This window comes from Lytechinus variegatus, chromosome 11 (assembly GCF_018143015.1).
Source record: "Lytechinus variegatus isolate NC3 chromosome 11, Lvar_3.0, whole genome shotgun sequence".
In the NCBI taxonomy this organism is placed as follows: domain Eukaryota; kingdom Metazoa; phylum Echinodermata; class Echinoidea; order Temnopleuroida; family Toxopneustidae; genus Lytechinus; species Lytechinus variegatus.
Window position 1 is genome coordinate 32,754,024 of NC_054750.1, and position 18,294 is coordinate 32,772,317.

Below are 18,294 nucleotides of genomic sequence, written 5' to 3' on the forward strand. Positions count from 1 at the left end.
ATCAAGGTGAAAGATTTATTGCATACTTTGTACTGCAGGGTTAAAGACTTAAATATATACCAGGGGCCATGGAACGGTTTTCAAAGTGGGGGGGCTGACCATGCTAAAAATCACAACTGTATGGTCCTTTTTGCGTTTTTGTACACGGTTTTGGGGAAAAGTGGGGGGGCTGAAGCCCCCCCCCCCCCCGTTCCGCGGTCCTTGTATACATGTAGGTTCAAAGTTCAAATCCACATCTCAATCTGTGTCACACGAAATCAAGAATAAATTTTCTTACATCCTTTGCACTCCATAGTTTAAATCAAGATATTTCTTGCATTCTTTGCACCACAGAGTTATGGTTCAAACTTAAATGCTTAAAGTTCAAATCTACATCTTAATAGGTGTCACACAAAGTCAAGGTTACATCTTCTCCTGAATTCTTTTCACTACATACTAGTTCAAGGTTATAAGTTCAACTCCACATCTGAAATCTATGACACATATTGTAAAATCAAGGTAAACTATTTACTGGATACTTTGCACTGCAGAGTGAGGAGGTCAAAGTTCAACTCCACATATCAATCTGCATCACACACAATCAAGGTGAAATTTTCTTTCTCGTGTACTTACAAGATTTTGAAGTTCAATTCTACATTTCAATCTGCGTCACGTGAAAACTCTACCTTGCAAACTTTGCACTGCAAAGTTCAGAGTCAAACTATTTCAAATCCACATCTGAAATTCTAATGCAAAAAAATCCAGTTTGAAGTATGTATCATATGAAATAAATGTAAAATATCTTTCTTAAAAATCTTGCACTGCAGAATCAAGGTTATTTAAAAATTCAAATCCACATCTAAACACTTGTTGCTTTAAATCAAGGTTCGAACTTTGCACTTCATAGGTTACATTATGGGAGGGATTCAGCATAGCTCAGTCACTTAGAGCGCCTGTTCCTGATAAGATCGTAGATCTCAACGTGCGTGGGGTCGAGACCCACAGCATGCTGGAAGACGTCTAACCAAAAAAATACATGTACATGTATATGATGCTAGCGTTGTGTTAGTGTGCCTCACCGCTGTGTTCAGTGCGGGTGTGAATGCAGTTGGAAAACACTCCGTCAATCGGAAAGGACGCAAATGTTGGTCCCGTGTATAGGAGAGTCAAAACCTATGCATGTTAAAACCAATACACTATTCGTCAAAGAGTAGGGTGTTCATCCGGTGTACTGCACCTGCTGGTTCCAGGTACTACAATACAGCAAGAATCTTTGGGATCGAAGGAGGCAGTCAGTGTAGCTTGAAAACCTTGAAAACCGAAACACTACACATCCAAATCTGAACATTTCTAGCCATTGTTCAAAGTCGGAGTCTACGTTGCACACTTTGCACTCAGTAGGTCACACTTCAAATCCGCATCTGAACCTCAACCACAAGGTTGACGTCTTTGTTGCAAACTTTGCACTTCACAGTTCACATCCACATCTGGAAGTTCCTTGCATTAAATCAAGGTTGACATCTTTCTTGCAAACCTTGCACTTCATAGTTTACACTTTAAATGCGCATCTGGAACTCCACTGCAAGGCTGAAGTCTTTTCAAACTTTTTACCACATAGGTTACATTTCGGATTGACACAATCCGAAACTCTCTTGCTTTATTCAAGTTTGAAGTCTTTAGTTCTTGTCCCGCAGGGTTCAAAGGTCATTTCTCAGTCACATAAAATCAAGGTCAAGGTTTCCAGAGTCCAACGAGATGGCACTTCCAAACTCTTCACCCTTGTGACTCACATCAAGATCAGACAAGTAGAGGCTGAGGTCATCTATACATCAGAAAAAAAAACAAGAAAGAAATTACAATTTATCATCATGAAACAAGGACTGGGGTGTTTCACAAAAATTTAAGTAACTCATTACCGCATTAGTCAAATCAAGTTCAGAGGACTCACACTTCTGTGTAGTCATCTATGAGGTCAATGAAAGGTAAAAACAGTAGTTGCAGCAAACAACTTTTCCATTCGGAGAAAGTCTTCTAAATCAAGGTTAATCGTCAAAATATCATCATACATCTAGATATGGTACATTAATGTACACTTATCTTTGTAAAATCATAAAATCTTAGCTCAAAATCAATAATTCTGTTGATCACTAACAAAGAAAAGCATATGTGGGACAATCTATTAATATTGCTTCGAAAAATACCTGACACGTCATGGAATTTTGTGCTCATTTTGCTCATTTCTCAGCAATTAGGCATTTTCTTCCAGAGCCATTTGGCACATATTTTGTATTCATACATACAAACACTTTAGTTGCAATTTCATTGTTTTCTGTTTGAACTCATTTTGAGATCACTACCACACCTGGGGGGTGTTTCACAAAGATTTAAGTATGACTTAGAGTCGCACTTAAGTGTCTAGTTGCGCGCAGTATAAAAGGCATAACAGCATTGGTCAGATCATGCCAAGCTGACGCGCACTACTGCGTATTGATCAATAAGATTGCGCGTTGCATATCGTGCACGCGTCGACATTTAAGTGCGACCTAAGTCATACTTAAATCTTTGTGAAACACCCCCCTGGTATTTATGTTTAAGCACAAGTCACATTTAACTCTTTTTTGAGAAACATCCTCCTGCTTTTTAAAATTAGTTAGGTTTTTTTTATACCAAAATCAAATCAAATTCATATTTTCAAATATACTGGGCCATTACATAACTATAAAGCCACTCATAGAAACAACAGAAAACTGCTGACAGCTGTAAATAATCAGCAGTCCTGCTAAGGAGAATTCCACACAGGCCAATTAATGTAGTGTGCTGCAGCAAAGATACACTTATAGGCCCGTATTCTGAAGTCGGGTTTAACTTAAACTCAGGTTTAAAGTTGTGGTTTAAGTATGGATGGCCAATTGTTACATAAATCGCCAACAATAGAGATATCATATTTCAGCTTATTTGGCTCTCAAAATTATTCATAATTATGTAGGAAGTACAAATAGATGATTGTCTTCACCGTCGATGAATCAGGAAAGAACACGTTGAACATAAAAAAACACAACTTAATAAAAATTTTGACACTTTTGGCTTCCCATAAATTTAGTACAGAGTTAGACTATGGTCTAAGTTAAACCTGACTTCAGAATACGGGCCATAGAAAATATTTTATCGATACTAACTACGGGCCTTTTCACACGTGAATCTTGAATCATCATTGTAATGATGATTGCTATTGTTATCTTGACTTTGACTGGCGTTCGTGATTCTAATCTTGTTCTAGTTTGGTTTCATACGTGCTAAATATGCATCATTAGCCTTATTTTTCACTGGATTTATCATTCAAATTATGAGTTATTTACGTGTGTGAAAGGGCGTTAAAAGAAACAATTCCAATAAAAGGCATGCTTGAGTAATAATAGTTCAATTCTAATTTAAATACTCTACAATTATTTTTGCTTTTATGCAGATTTTCTATTTTGTTTGAATTCTTCAACACTTGAAATCGCAATTTATTTCAACTTGCTTGCATTTAGAGTGTGCCTGTGGTGAAAGAGAATGGACAATTTACTTCTAATGAACACAAGATGGCGTTAATCAATGTCAAACCCCGGGGTTTGATGTGCATGCATAACATATATATGAAGGAAGACTTCTCATCTCATACATTTTCATGTGCAAGGATAATGATAAAGGCCAAGCAAGTCTTATCCAAATGGCATGTGGATACATGTACATCCAATACTTTGCAGTCCTAAAATTTACTGATTTATTTAATTGATATCATCCAATGAAAATAATTATCTATGACACTGAAAGGGTGTTTTAACAATGCATCCACAACATATATTTTTGCCTGCATGAATGACTCTGCAGTATGTCAGCATTTTGAGCAAAGCACCAACATTTGATAACTATCCCATAAGGCTACTGTACAAAACTTGCAGTTCAATATGGTATCCTATTGCACAGTCACTCGGGTCAATATTACACTCATCTGGGATTCATGCGATATTGGCCCTAACTCTTAAAACATCTCTGGGCCCCGTCTTACAAAGATTGATCCGATCATTCTCAAGTATATGGAAATCAATCAATGTCATAATTTTTTTTCTTTAAGAAGTTGCACAGTATCCTTTGAAAACAAAGAGAAGCATACAGAATTGTCAAGAAAACAGTGAATGTATGAATATACATCATATCTAGAAATATCTTGAACAAACATACATTTTAGATGTTGATATTGCTGGCCTTCCATAGTTGTAGTTGATTGGATCAATCGTCACTCTTTGTAAGACGGGGCCCAGGTACCCTATTCTGAGCCATCCAATATCTCAAAAGACGGGCAAATTTTCTAAGTTGATTAGAAGTCAAATTTTGAGTCTCACCTTGAAAATCAATGACGTCCTCGTCATCCTCATCATCTTCATCATCGTCGCCTACCAGCTGCTTCCCTCCATCTTGTCTCCTCTTCTCCGCATCATCCTCCTCCTCCTCTTCTTCGTGACTAATACTGAGCGGAAGAGAGATCTCCGAGCTGCTCAGGTCCTCGATGCTCGACGTACTCCCAGTGCTCTGGTCCATTTTGGTCCTTCTCGTCTTCTTCTTCCGGTCCGGATGGTGATGGTGTCCCACCCGTTGCCATGACGATGATACCACCGTTGGTCCCTTGGACGAGGACACGGAGGAAGGGTAGGATCTGTGTCGTCTGCTGCCTGCAAAGCGAATTATAGCAAAATATAATTTCTCTTAAAATATATTTTTTTTGTATAGGGGCATTGAGTTAGAATATTATAAAGTTGAAAGAGGGGTTAATGTTACGAAATTAGATTCTTACTTAACTTGCCGAATTTGCAAGGTGTGGGCCATACTAATGTATCAAGCAGTGAAACAGATATTAAAATGTCTAAAGGGAAAGTTCACCCTGACCAAAAGTAAGTTGTAAAAGTACCAGAGAATAAAGTAAAAAAAAATGTTAGTGAAGGTTTGAGGAAAATCCTTCAAAGATTAAGAAAATAGAATTTTAATATTGCGATTTATGACATCATATACGAGCTGCTGCCCTGTATGTTATTTTATTTAATAAAAAAGCATTCATTTCAGCTTTTCAATGGTTTATGATGACTAAAATAATTGTTTGTTTCAGTAGGGGGTGTGAAATCATTTATCTGTTGATATACTGAAGATAGAACAAAAACATTTTATTTGGGAAAGTGGCTCGCATATGACGTCGCAAATAAAAAACAAATCATAACTAATTTATGATCTTTGATGGATTATCCTTAAAAATTCACTTATATTTGTTATTCCCTTTTCTGCTATTTTTACAGTAAACATTTTGTCAGGGTGAACTTCCCATTTCAATAGCAGTGAATAAATTAAGAATAAACATACTGATGCTTGATGAAACTGTAGTAGCAGAGACTGTAGAGGGCACTGATCCATTGCTAGAACGGGAAACTTGAGAGGCACTTTCAAGCCTGCCATAGGAAGCCAGCAGTTTACTCATTTCCATTCTGCATCAAAATAAAACATAACTCCTCAAAATACTGGTATTGCATTTGTATACAAACATTTCTGTTTGAAAATACACGGTAGCATTTAATGGTAGTTTTGCTAAAAATCAAGATCCTCAGCTAATAAAAATGATAAATAGCTGTACAAATACACAGGAGTAAATGTACACAAAAGATATTTCTTGTGCAAATATCGAGGAATTCAGAATCACAATAATAACAATATAAAAAATTACTAACCCTAATATTTCAAAATGGCTGCTCCTCAGGGAATGGAGAATGTGCATGTATGGTAAATGAATGGGATTACTAGACAGGGAGTGGGCATAAATCTGCTGACTATAGTATGGTATACTGTAAAGTTCTTGGAGACATCATGAATAATCAGGGGCTCATCATACTTTGAATACTGAAATATGATTATTTTTCTCACAGGATGATTCATGCTAATTAGCTCCTTGAGTACTCTGTAGGGTGGAAATAGTCATCATCATCACCATCATCATCATCATCACCACCATCATCATCCTCATCCTTATCATCATGATCATCATATATCATCATCACCATCATCATCACCATCACCATCATCATCACCATCATCATCATCACCATCATCATCATCAATCATCATCATCACCATCATTATCCTCATCATTATCATATATCATTATCATCATTATCCTCATCATTATCATATATCATTATCATCATCAATCATCATCATAATCATCATTATCATTATCCTCCTCCTCATCATCATATATCATCATCATCATCATCAATCATCATCATCATCACCACCACCACCACCACCGTTTTCCTCCTCCACCTCATCATCATTTTTGTTGTAATAAGCATTATTAGGTCATTCATGTGAACATTATTTTTAAGGTATATAGAAGACTTTATCTTACTTGAGGTCATTGATGTCTTTCTGTTCGTTGTACATCCGTGAAGCTTGTTGACGAGATGACAGTCCAAGTTGATTTGATAAGACTTGCTGATGATCCGAATGTACCTTACCAATCTTCTATACAGTATATTACAAATGAAAAAAACATATATATTACTGAATTCCGAGTCAGAACTTGCGGTATTTCATTCAGTTTTCTACTTCATAATATGTGTATCTAACTTGTGTTTAAGTACCTCAAATTCAAGATTTATGGAGGCTTAACTTAAACCGTTTTTTAATTCTGAATTTGAAGAGAATATCAAACCATCATCATTTCAGATATTGTGTTGCATGTTAATAAATGTAATATTACATCTCTTTATTTGAATTGAAAGTAATTTAATTCACATATTCAAATTAGATATTTGAAATCTATTGTTATGCTCAAAGTAAAAATAATTTAACATTGGCATAAAAATCATATTCTGAATTGAGTTTAACACAACTGATTTGAATTTATTCAAATTGAATTGATTTGAATGGATTTTAATTGAATTAAACAGAATTGAATTAATTGATTTCAAATCAAAATAACTGATCTGAATTGAATTGATTTGAACTGAATCGATGTGGTTTGAATGGAATTACACTGAATTGACCATACCCTATCAAGTCTGTCCATTCTCCGGCCCAATTCTTTGCCTTCCATCAACTGACCAGTGACGTCCATCTCCTGCTTGACCAGTCTAGTTCTCAATGTCTCTATTTCATGATGGAGGGCTTTACATTCTGCCTGTAACATCCGCTTACTATACAAAAAAAAATGGGGTTGATCACAATTAGGTGCCTGAAACGGCTAGGGTTTCCATTTTGAAATCTGTTCAGTATTCTTGTGATTAAGATGAGTTTTGTTAAATAATGTCCAGGTAAAACAAGTATGATAATGGCACTAATATTCTATATTTTCCAAGACACTGACACTAACCTTTGCTTTTCCTCAAATCAGGCAATCTATAATCATTAGGAAACTTATCAAAACTTAATTCATCCAGGTTGTATTTTTGCCAATCAAAAGCACTTCCAAAGAAATACATTTAATTTACTTTGCATTACAAATAATGTCATTCAGTCATAGTCCTTACTATCTTTTTTTTTCTTCAATCAACTTGGCACTACTATAATGAAGAATATTGAGAATATTCAAGATATATGCAGAATAAAATTATAATGGTTGATTCTTTTTCTCCTTTTCTTTTCAGGTATTTGGAGTAATGTTCAGTATGATCTTTAGTATCATAAGATGTGAACATTTTATAGCAAATGGATCAAACACATCAAACATCCACAGATTTAAGACATGACTTGCGCCTGGCCGGTACACAAAGTTAAAGAGCAGATTATCATGTGCTATACGTACGCTTCATGGAGATCTCTGGCGAGGGTTGCGAGGGCGCTCTCACTGAAATAAGCATCGCTGTTTCCTCCGTTAGTGATCTGTCTTGTGATGCGATCATGTAATTCATCCAAACGATTTCTCATATCCCTCTGCCAGTCAGCAATCTGTTGTTCAGTCTGCTGTAACACGGATGTTAAAAACAAGTGAGACAAAAAGCTTGAATACATTGGAACTTCTAAGTAATACTTTATGAGGGATATTGTTTGGAGAAGGGCACCTAAGTTCAAGGTGGGAGGTCAGAGGGGAAGGGGGCAACCAAAGAAGACGTCCGGCAGAAATGCTGGAGGGAGGGTAGGAGGATTTGGTTGAGGGAGGATGCACCATATAAAGTTGAGTAGGAGGGGGAGAGGGGGTGACTTATAGTAAATGCTATATTATATCTAAAATATGTACTGACATCATATTTTTTTCACTTTGAAACAAACATGAATTTGAATAGCTTATAAACCACACAATGTGTGGAAAGTTTAGGAAAGGAAAGTGATTCCGACAATTCTTACATTATACTGCCCCCTGTTTTCGGTAAGTCTTGCGGTCAGCGTGTTGACCTGGTGCTCGAGGTCGCGGACCTTGACATCGTTCTTCCTTCGATCACTCTCAAGGTCTTGAACCTGATGGGATAGCTGCTCGATCACCTATAAAACAAAATTTGTATGATGAAAGTATCAACTACTAAAATAGTGAATATTTATATATGGGTCAAGTGCAGCACAGTGTGGATAAATTTCTTGCTGAACAAAAACACGCCAAGGCTAGGATTCGAACCTACGGCCCTCTATTTGAAAGGTAAGAGTCAGAACCACTAGACCACGACCACAACGTCTGCATAAAATTCTTGAGGACGTGTGATTAATAAAGCATGTTTCAGCAAATAGCTCAGATAATGTTGATAAAAGATAGAGTGCACGATTATTAAAAGAAAGTTTTAAACGTACAATGATAAAGATTGAGAATAATGCATGATTTAAATGCTAAAATTCATTCTCTTTACCTTATTCTGTCTCTCCACTTTCTCCGAAAGTAGTGCAACCAGGCCAGTAGAGGGCGCACTGTGTCGATACAACTCATAACTGGGCGAGGAACTAGTCAAGATGGCAGAAACTGGGCGCTCCTTCATGTTTTGCTTCCGTCTGATCTTGGGGATGCCATTGCTTAATTGCTCAGTTTGATCTGAAATGAGACATTATATTAACCATTATGCTGAACTCACAATTAATCTAACCTCTGGGCCCCATCTTACAAAGAGTTACGATTGATCCAATCAATCGCAACTGTGGAAAGCCAGCAACGTCAACATCTACAATTACATGTGTATTCAAAATATTTTCTAGAAATGATGTATATTCATACATTCACTGTTTTCTTGACAATTATTCAGTATGTTTCTCTTTGTTTTCAAGGATATTGAGCAAGTTTCACAAAGAAGAATTATGACATTGATGGATTTCCATATACTTGAGATTGATCAGATTAATTGCAACTCTTTGTAAGACGGGGCCCTGGTCTAAAGTTGCTGTTTAACTATGGACAGTCAACTGTGTCACAAATATTTAACAGTAGAGGTTCAATCTATATAAGCTCATTTGACAAAAAAAAAATAAAATATTTGCCCTCCCATTTTCAGTCTTCTAGTGTTGTTTTGGTGAGTGTATTGTTTATATTTACATGAATTAGATTGTTGAATTCATATCTGAATAATGGTGTCAATAATTTGATAAAAAGAATATTACCTGGAGGGGAGTCTATGAGGGTGCTATCTATTGGCTTGTATCTTGCTGGATCAAGACGATTCTGTGAGAGGATGAAAGAAAAGACTTATTTTAAAAACATTTAATAATCCAATAAATCCATTCATATTTTGGTACAGAAATAATAAAGAATAAAGGTCATATGAAAAGTTGTAATAACATGTACAGAAGAGAATTACTGTTCTTGTAGAGCACATATCATATGGTATACATATCTTTAGTGAGTACCGGTAATATGTGCGTTATCTCTAAGTTTAATTCACTTTTATTATGAATTAAACTAAGACAAGTGAATAAAACTAAGATTCAGTCCTTTGATTCAATATTCCTCCACTTCATCAGGAATTTAAAAAAGTAACAGAAGTTTTAAAAACTCCTCCAGATAATATTTCTATCTATCCTTTGTCATGCTACAAATGAACAAATCTTAACAAGATCACTGATATTTTACATACTTTCAGTGTTTCAACTATCATACCAGTTTCAATATTTCAACTCCCAGTAATAAAATAATAATTTTGTAATGAAGAGTGCAAAATGTGTGTAACATTTCAAAAGCACTAAGGCTTAGCTCAGATTTAAGAAAAAGGTCACCAAAAAATAAATGCGAGCATAGTAATTAAGAAATTAATTTTGAGTTTCATTAAAGACATACTTTAAAAACTTGCAAAACTCAGGATGGCATCACCAAATCAACAAATAAAAAAGGAAACAAGTAAATGAACTGCAACTCCCAATTTGACAGGGACAGGGGAAGTCTTGAGGACTCCATGATGATGTCTTTCTTAAATCCTAGGACATATAGGGGAAGGCGGGGTAAGTTGTGACAGTTTTTGCTTTTTGCATGTTAGAATTGATATGATTAATAATCTTGTCGAAATAAGTACCTTGCCTTGAAATTTAATTCTTCTGAAATATTTTCCACCTATAGATAACTCTCTATCCCCACACGGAAAGTCATCGTGACCTTTGAAAAAAACGATGTCAAATGGCTCAACTTGCCCCATGTATGGGGCAAGTTTGAGCCACCTTCTGGGGTAAGTTGAGCCACAAAAACTATGTACAAAATGTATGAGGGGAGAACCAGCATGTCAATTTTTTGTTTAAAGTCTTTTCACTTGCTAATTCTCTATAAATACTAACATTCTTTAAAAGGAAAAGAGCAGCCATGTAAATTTACTCCTTTCAGCCAGCATTTCAATCGATTTTTATGGTTTGTTTGTTTTTTAAGATACATTACCATAGGAATTACCATGGCTCAACTTGCCCCATGCTGTTTGGCTCAACTTACCCCAGTCCGAACTTAATGGATAATTTTGTATCCACACATTTATTATGCATCCATCATATAAAAGACTATGACGAGAATGAAGATCCATATCTGGACTAATAATGTTGTTATCATGTCTTTATTATATTTAAAGACGTGTGTGTTTATAAAGCAGTTATCTATTTCACACTCTTTTTTACTTTTTTGGCTGAAATTCATATTTTTCCCTCTAAAAAACTACTTTTTGTTTCAAAGTTGAAAACAATATGGTGGGGTTAGGGGTTATGCTATGGGTCATCAATACATGACACCACCACAATGTCTGACTCGTTCATTATTGGCCTGGGGCTGGTGGCTCAACTTGCCCCTATGCTCAACTTACCCCGCCTTCACCTACTTCTTCATCATTGGAGTCTTGAATCACATCCCATATGCATAAGAGACTGACCAAAACAAAGATGGATTTCCCTTGGAAATCCATTATACTAATTATTCATAATCACGTAATAAGTTTTATTATTTGTGAAATAATAATTTTTATCCATAAATTGTTCTTCGAAACTGCATAGTTAACCCGATATACGTCATACGTAAGTGGTTCAAGGGTCGACGTTATTGTATTTGCGTTGTGTACATTTGGATTGAGGGATCTACACGACATCAGTCTGGTAAGAAACCTTTATTTTTTTAAATTTTCATTGACTATTTCTTTAAACCTTCCTACGCCTAATGCATTGGAAGGTGTAGAGAGTAATAAAATCACGACCATTTAGGATACGTGATTTCTAATAAAAATCAGTCTCTTATACATATGGGAGGGGATTCAAGACTCAAATGATGAAGAAGTATATGTCCAAGAATTTAAAAAAGACATCATCATGGAGTCCTCAAGACTAGGACAGGGGAAGGATTGGCCAGTGCAATTATCAAGGAATTAGGGTCAAATAGGTATAGAAGAAAGAATTCCTGAAGCAAATAAGATCTTGAAGAAAAAAAAGAAATGGAGGAGAAAAATAAACTAGGATATGAATTAGAAAGGGGAAAAAACAAGAAAAATGAAATTGAAAATAGAAGAAAAAGAACATCAAAGGAAAGAAAGGATAAATGAATGAGATTATCTAATAAACAAAAAAGAGTAAAGGGGATTAAAGAATAAAATAAAAACGAAAAATACAGGAAAAGGGAAAGAAATACAACATGTAAATTGAATTTTAAAGGAGTGAGAGGAAGAAAAGAAAAGGGGAAAGGAAGAAAGATAGAAAAGGGAGAAAAAATTGAAATGTAGAGAAGGGAAGGAAAGGGAGAAAAAATGAAAACACTTGGAAAAGGAGGAAAAGAAATTAAGGAAACAGAAAACAAGAAAACTTTCAAGTAAAATAAATCAAAGGAAAAAGGGAGAGAAATATAAAACATTTTTTTTAAGAAAGGAAGGAAAGACAGGAAATGGAAGAATAAAATTAAGCAGATCTATCATCATCTAGATCTAACCTTAGACTCTAATATGAAACACTCAGAAAAGAGCCGAAGAGGAAGAGCCGAAGAGGGGAAAAAAGAAACCAGGAACAAGCACAGAAGAAAATTAAAAGAATGCATAATTGCCATAAAAATAGTTATGGCGAAAAGATTTAACGGTAAGTGTCGACAACTTGAATGAAAATAATATTCTGTCTCTGCCAAATGGGTATCAATGCATGCTAAGTAATGATGCCCTGTGTGAATTGTGCATAGAGGTCTATAGTATTAGTAATATTTATTAGTAAACTCTCTTCTTCGCATCCCACGTACGTGCACGAGCCATAGACCCAACGTCAGCTTAAAGGGCGACGCCATATTGCCAGATTCTGGCCAAATTTGGCGCGCGCCCTCACCCGGCTAACGTTGAGCGCCATTCATCTATACACTAATTCCTCTTGATTACCATTGATAAAAACCTCGTTCAAATCTTTTCCGGAATTCTTATGAATAAGCGATTGATGTTTTTCCGTTAATCAAATATCCGTTATTACACCCATATTTTTGTGATATTTATGACATTTTTATTTTAATCACAATTTCAGTCCAAACGCGGGTCAGTTTTTGAGAACCCACGTTGTTTGTGCATGCCCACGTATGGCCTTACGCGTATTGAACGGAATGATGTTGGGTCGAACAACAGAATATTGTTGTGATTGTTTGTTCCGTGTTTGTTGGGATGAAGCTATGATGGAGACCAGTCACGTTTGACAGTACCGCCAAATCGTTAAGATTATTTAATTAAGGTCAAGGTGAGATAAGAGAAATGAGCAAGGCGCTTTATGGTGGGGGAGAGGGGGGGGGGAGTAAGAGGACCCAGTGGGGACTCCAGTTTCATCATGCAGTACAGTCCGTCGATGAACAACTTAATTTTTTTCTTCAAAATGTGGAAAGTGACAGAAATATCAGAAAAAGGTTAATTGGTTCTGATTTTGAAAAAAAACCCACAGAATTTATCAAGATTGCTGTTTAATATTCTTCATCATTGTAGAATTTAATTCAGTTTATCTGACAAGTATAATTCTTTCAAACAACTCAAATTGTGATTAATCGTATTGGATTTATTTCACTCTTTTCTTTCGCCTTGTTTTTTTTTCTTCCAAAAAAAATCAGGGAGCTGAAAAATATGAGAGCTAGAACGTAAAGATATAGACTCCGTAACACAAAGGTTTGCGATGAATAGCAAATATGAAAAAACGCTTCTGATTGGTTCTTAGTCAGTATTTTGCGACAAATGCGCGTGTAACATTGATCTTGATTAGCCAATTCATTTAGCAATTGATCGCTAATCTTTGTGTTACGGAGCCATGGTGTAGCTATGACATTGGAGAGGGCTCAGCCCCATGCACTTGCAGATCCAGATCGATTTTCATGGGGGACACTTAGAGTGCCCCTATATTTCTTCAGTATTATTTTTACACGCAAAAAGATCAAAGACATCATGCCACCGACAGCTGCCTCGTCAAAGGGGGCGGTCAATTATTTTGATTTTTATTTTCATTTTGTCCTCGATAAGGAAGCAGGGGGGGTCAATTCATTTTATATACATTTTTGTTGTGTTTATATATGGGGGGTCTGCTACTGAGCATGATTTTACAAGGGCTTAATATAAAAGAAATGGCATGATTTAACACAGTAAAATGTATCATGGAGGTTAATACTAAATTAATACATAATTAATAATTGTTTTAATTGAAAATGAAAATAATAAAGGCACCCGTAGATCTTAAAAACATCTCGTAAATGCAGGCCTAAATCTGTATTTGAAGTTGAACAGGCATAAAGTATAAATGTTTAGCTATAACTGATGCTTTGATCCCGCAACCAAATGTTGGCATAAACTAGCTGTTATATCACTTTGTCAGTGGCGTAACGAGCGAAACAAATTAAGGCCGATATGGTGTATCGATCAGGCAAAATTTAAAAAGTATTTAGTAAGTTGCAACCGACATGAGCAATTGAGCATAATTTTGATGTTTTTGTTACAAAAATCCAATTGAACAATTTCGCATGATTGATCTTTCCTTTTCCTCTTTTTTCTGAATTGGGGGCATGCAAGACCCCCCCCCATAATTATAAAGCACCACTCTTTGTTATGCCACTGTCTAAAATTGGATTTAAACTTTTAGAATTTTAATCTCTTATCTAATGAATCTAAAGGGATAAGAGTAAGACAAAAAAAATAGTTGCAGATTACTTATTTCAAAGTATTTTTACTGAACTCCCAACTCTGCTCTTGCTGCACTGCACCTAACGGCCTTCCACCAAAGGGCCAGGCCGACTCGCCCCGTGAGCAAGTGACCGCGTTCGCGTAAGTTCACCCGAAGCCATGACTAAATTCTGACCATAAACATCACCTAACTAATCACTCTCTGACAATATTTCAAAGTGTATTTTATTACAGTCGATCCTTTGGGCCATTAAACGATAATATTTCAAATGTTATCATGACAAATAATTTTAATGAGATAGTGGCATTGTAGAAAAAACAAATTTATAAGCACGAAATGGCACCAGATATATCATCAAACATACAGCGCAGCGTTCGGGACTGGTGAGTGGGACGGCTCGCTTGGTGTTTTCGCCCCGACGAATTCGGCGAAAACGTTACCATTGCGCCGTGCGAATGTTCAATCTGCGGCTCTCAATCAGAGACTTGAATGTCTCTTTTTGAATTATCGAAAATGAATCATAGACTTTGTTTGATTTATTTACAAGTAAGTTGCATATCCGTCGTGATAATTAGGAAAATCCATGATGTCTTCTTCTAATTCTGTAAAAATTACGTCTTCTAAATGCCTGTGTCAGAAAATTGCCGGAAATCATGAAAACTTGCCTAAAATATCTCTTTTTGAAAGTTCATCATCCATGGTCTGGAAAAAAATGTCATACCTTATGTAGACGTATACCGTAAACAAATACATCCTCGATCACTGAAATAAAGTGTTTGCTAAGCTTTTGTAATTCCGACCATGTTACCATGACAACTTGGGAAAACCCTTATTTTTTCGAAAAAAAAGTTTGGTTTTAAGGGTCATTTTACAGACAAAACTAACCCAATTTTGAAGAATTGTGTTTAAATTTCACATAAAACTGAATTATCTACGTTTATACTTTCGTATATGAATATTCATATTTCTTATAGAATCTTATTTTTTGATTGGTCAATGTTTCAGTCATGGATAATGACTGAGCGTAAAAAAATCTGAAAATGCGCATTTTATCGGCAACCAACAAGCAAAATGGCGGAACACATTAAGTTGGCGCTTTGCACGTATGATGGGGTGTCCAAACTTCGCGCACTTTTCAAAAATATTCATCAGGCTTAATTTTGTCCACAAATTATTCATAATTTATACAAAACCAATTCAAGAAATAGTTACCACATTGACGGCAAGATTGTAAACTATAAAATCATGGACGAAAATGTAAAGTAGGTCACGGGGTTTCGCCGGTATCGCGATCTCAAAATTCTATTCCGATCGGCGAATGCTGGCTGTGCTGGAAAACCGTTCAGAAAAAGTGTGACCTAACTTCGCGCACCAAAGCTTTTGTGGAGATTTAAACAAAGACTCAAGCTCAAAAAGTGAAATATTTATATCAGGTTGATGGCAAAATGCTATGGAATCGGTTAGTACCACATTTAACTCACATTTTTTATGATTTTTGCTTGTAAAATGGTGATATCGTGATGCTTGTTGCTTTCTTCAAAACGGGCGCTACGGGTGACAAATTTGCCGATCTTTTGCCAATATTTTCATGACTACTGGACTAATCCTAAAGAAACTTTCAGCGAAGGGTAATTTTAGGTCGCTTTTCACATTGATGATGTCAGATTTTAAGGATATTGGCTAGTTTTGGAGATAATGACCGTCCGCGAAGTTTGGACACGCGCGAAGTTTGGACTCACTGCCATACGTGATCCCTCACTCTCGCTAGCTCCCGCGACATGCACGGTGCACGGTATGCGGTTACGCGCCGTAGCTCTCGGCTCAGTCTTGCGTCAGTACAGTGGTACATGCAGTGTCGTCTGTCTCAGAGCTCGCCGCTTAAAAAATAAAACACAACATCAACGCGCGCATCGCACCACAATTCAATACAAAATTTACCCTCATACGGCTTAGATTATCCTCTGTTTCTCTCATGGTATTCGTAAAATTTCTTTCCCAGTCACGAGACATCGTTCCATCGATGAATTTTACTGAGAAGTTGTTGTTTTTTCAACTTCTGAGCTCCCTTTCCTTCATCAAACATGCAAAGCAACCTGACAACAAGACGCGATATTATGGAATGCCAAAGATGGTAGATAATTGATTGACATAAAGATATTGATTGAAATGCCTTCATAGCTAATTCACGAAACATTACAGATCAGACAAAAAAAGCATAAATTTCAATTACATTGAATAGTAACATGCATATGCATCAAGACATCAAAATAGGATTATTATAAAAATTACAATTCAACAGAAATATAACAAATGGAATGGTGACTAATACCATGGTCACATTTGTTCTACGGCGGCCGTACGGCGAGTCGAAAACAGCCGTTTTATCAGTTTTGATTCAAACCACCTACATGTAGGGGGACAAAAAATGTTAAAACGGCTGTTTTCGACTCGCCGTACGGCCGCCGTAGAACAAATGTGACCATGGCATTAATCGATGCCTTTTTTAAAGGACAAGTCCACCCCAACAAAAAGTTGATTCGAAAAAAAGGAGAAAAATCCATGTTTATTTTTACCCAAGCTTTTTCCCCGGGTCATAATCTGACAACAACTTGTTTAGGGGTGTTTGGAAATAATTTGGCTACGCATGTGTATGGCAATACATTTGACTGCCCCTTCCCCAGGACTTATATTAAGATATATAAAAGCACATTATTAGATGATTTCTTTTTTTTTTCTCTCTCTCTCTTTTAAAAATTTGAGAGAAAGGAAAAAATGATACCATATTTTTCTTTTAGTACCTCCTTTTGCATACCTTATTTTTGACAAGTGTGTGGCCATGTCCGGGGGCTATGTAGTCATAATTTTTTTTCATATGTGTTTTGTGGTATCTACTTTATTTTTTGTAAAATGTATGATATACTTCTTGAAGGCCAAGTCCACCCCAGAATAAAGTTGTTTAAAATAAATAGAGAAAATAATTTTGCCCAACATCAAGGTAGATCAAGGTAAAATGCAGAGGCAATTAGGCATGAAAACCATCTTGATAAATCTCATCAAATGATCAATCAATCAATCAACCAACCAACCTATCAATCAGCCAGTCAACAAACTGATCAATCTGTCAATAAATAACCAGATTGACCAATCAACCAACCAATCAATTAATGCATCAAAGCATCATCCAATTAACCAGCCAGTCAACAAATCAATTAAATAATCATTACATTAATCAATATTTAGCTTTTATGATCCATTCATCCAATCAATCAATCAGTCAATACATCATCCATCCTACCATCCAGCTGACCGACAAAGCAACTAACCAACCGACCGACCCACTGACCAACCAACCAACCTACCAACCAACCAACCAATCAAAACATCCCATCAACTTTCAACCAACCAACCAACCCAACAACATTCAACCGAACGACCGACTGACCGACCAACCAACCAACCAACCTGCCAATCAATCAATCAATCCATCCATCCATCAATCCATCCATCCATCCATCAATCAATCCATCCATCCATCAATCAATCAATCAATCAATCAATCAATCAATTAATCAATCAATTAAACAATCAAATCATTCATCATCCATCAGCCGTTAAAGCAACCAATCAATGAAAATATCAATAGACTGACAAAAGATAATGGGCGCTTGGGGAGACTATTCTGGAATATACAGGGTAGAGATTTTATTTGTAACCAATGACAAAACTTAAATGCTAATCTTTGTTTCATAA

General features: G+C 36.1%; 1 protein-coding gene across 3 annotated transcripts; it reads right to left on the reverse strand.

Moving 5' to 3' along the window:
* Positions 1 to 181: 181 nt before the first annotated feature.
* Positions 182 to 16,662, reverse strand: LOC121423935. Of its 3 annotated transcripts, none has more exons than XM_041619484.1 (10): positions 16,483 to 16,662; positions 9,574 to 9,634; positions 8,835 to 9,013; positions 8,344 to 8,478; positions 7,805 to 7,962; positions 7,052 to 7,196; positions 6,407 to 6,522; positions 5,368 to 5,489; positions 4,362 to 4,688; positions 182 to 1,801 (listed from the first exon to the last, which is right to left on the reverse strand). In XM_041619484.1, exons 1-10 carry the CDS (start codon positions 16,552 to 16,554, stop codon positions 1,695 to 1,697), a joined length of 1,422 nt encoding a protein of 473 aa, XP_041475418.1. In that variant the 5' UTR covers positions 16,555 to 16,662; the 3' UTR covers positions 182 to 1,694. The 3 variants fall into 3 exon arrangements, with proteins under 3 accessions (XP_041475418.1, XP_041475417.1, XP_041475416.1); XM_041619483.1 differs by lacking the exon at positions 16,483 to 16,662 and adding an exon at positions 16,304 to 16,399 and having other exon boundaries at positions 7,805 to 7,959; XM_041619482.1 differs by lacking the exon at positions 16,483 to 16,662 and adding an exon at positions 16,304 to 16,399.
* Between the last annotated feature and the right edge of the window lie 1,632 nt (positions 16,663 to 18,294).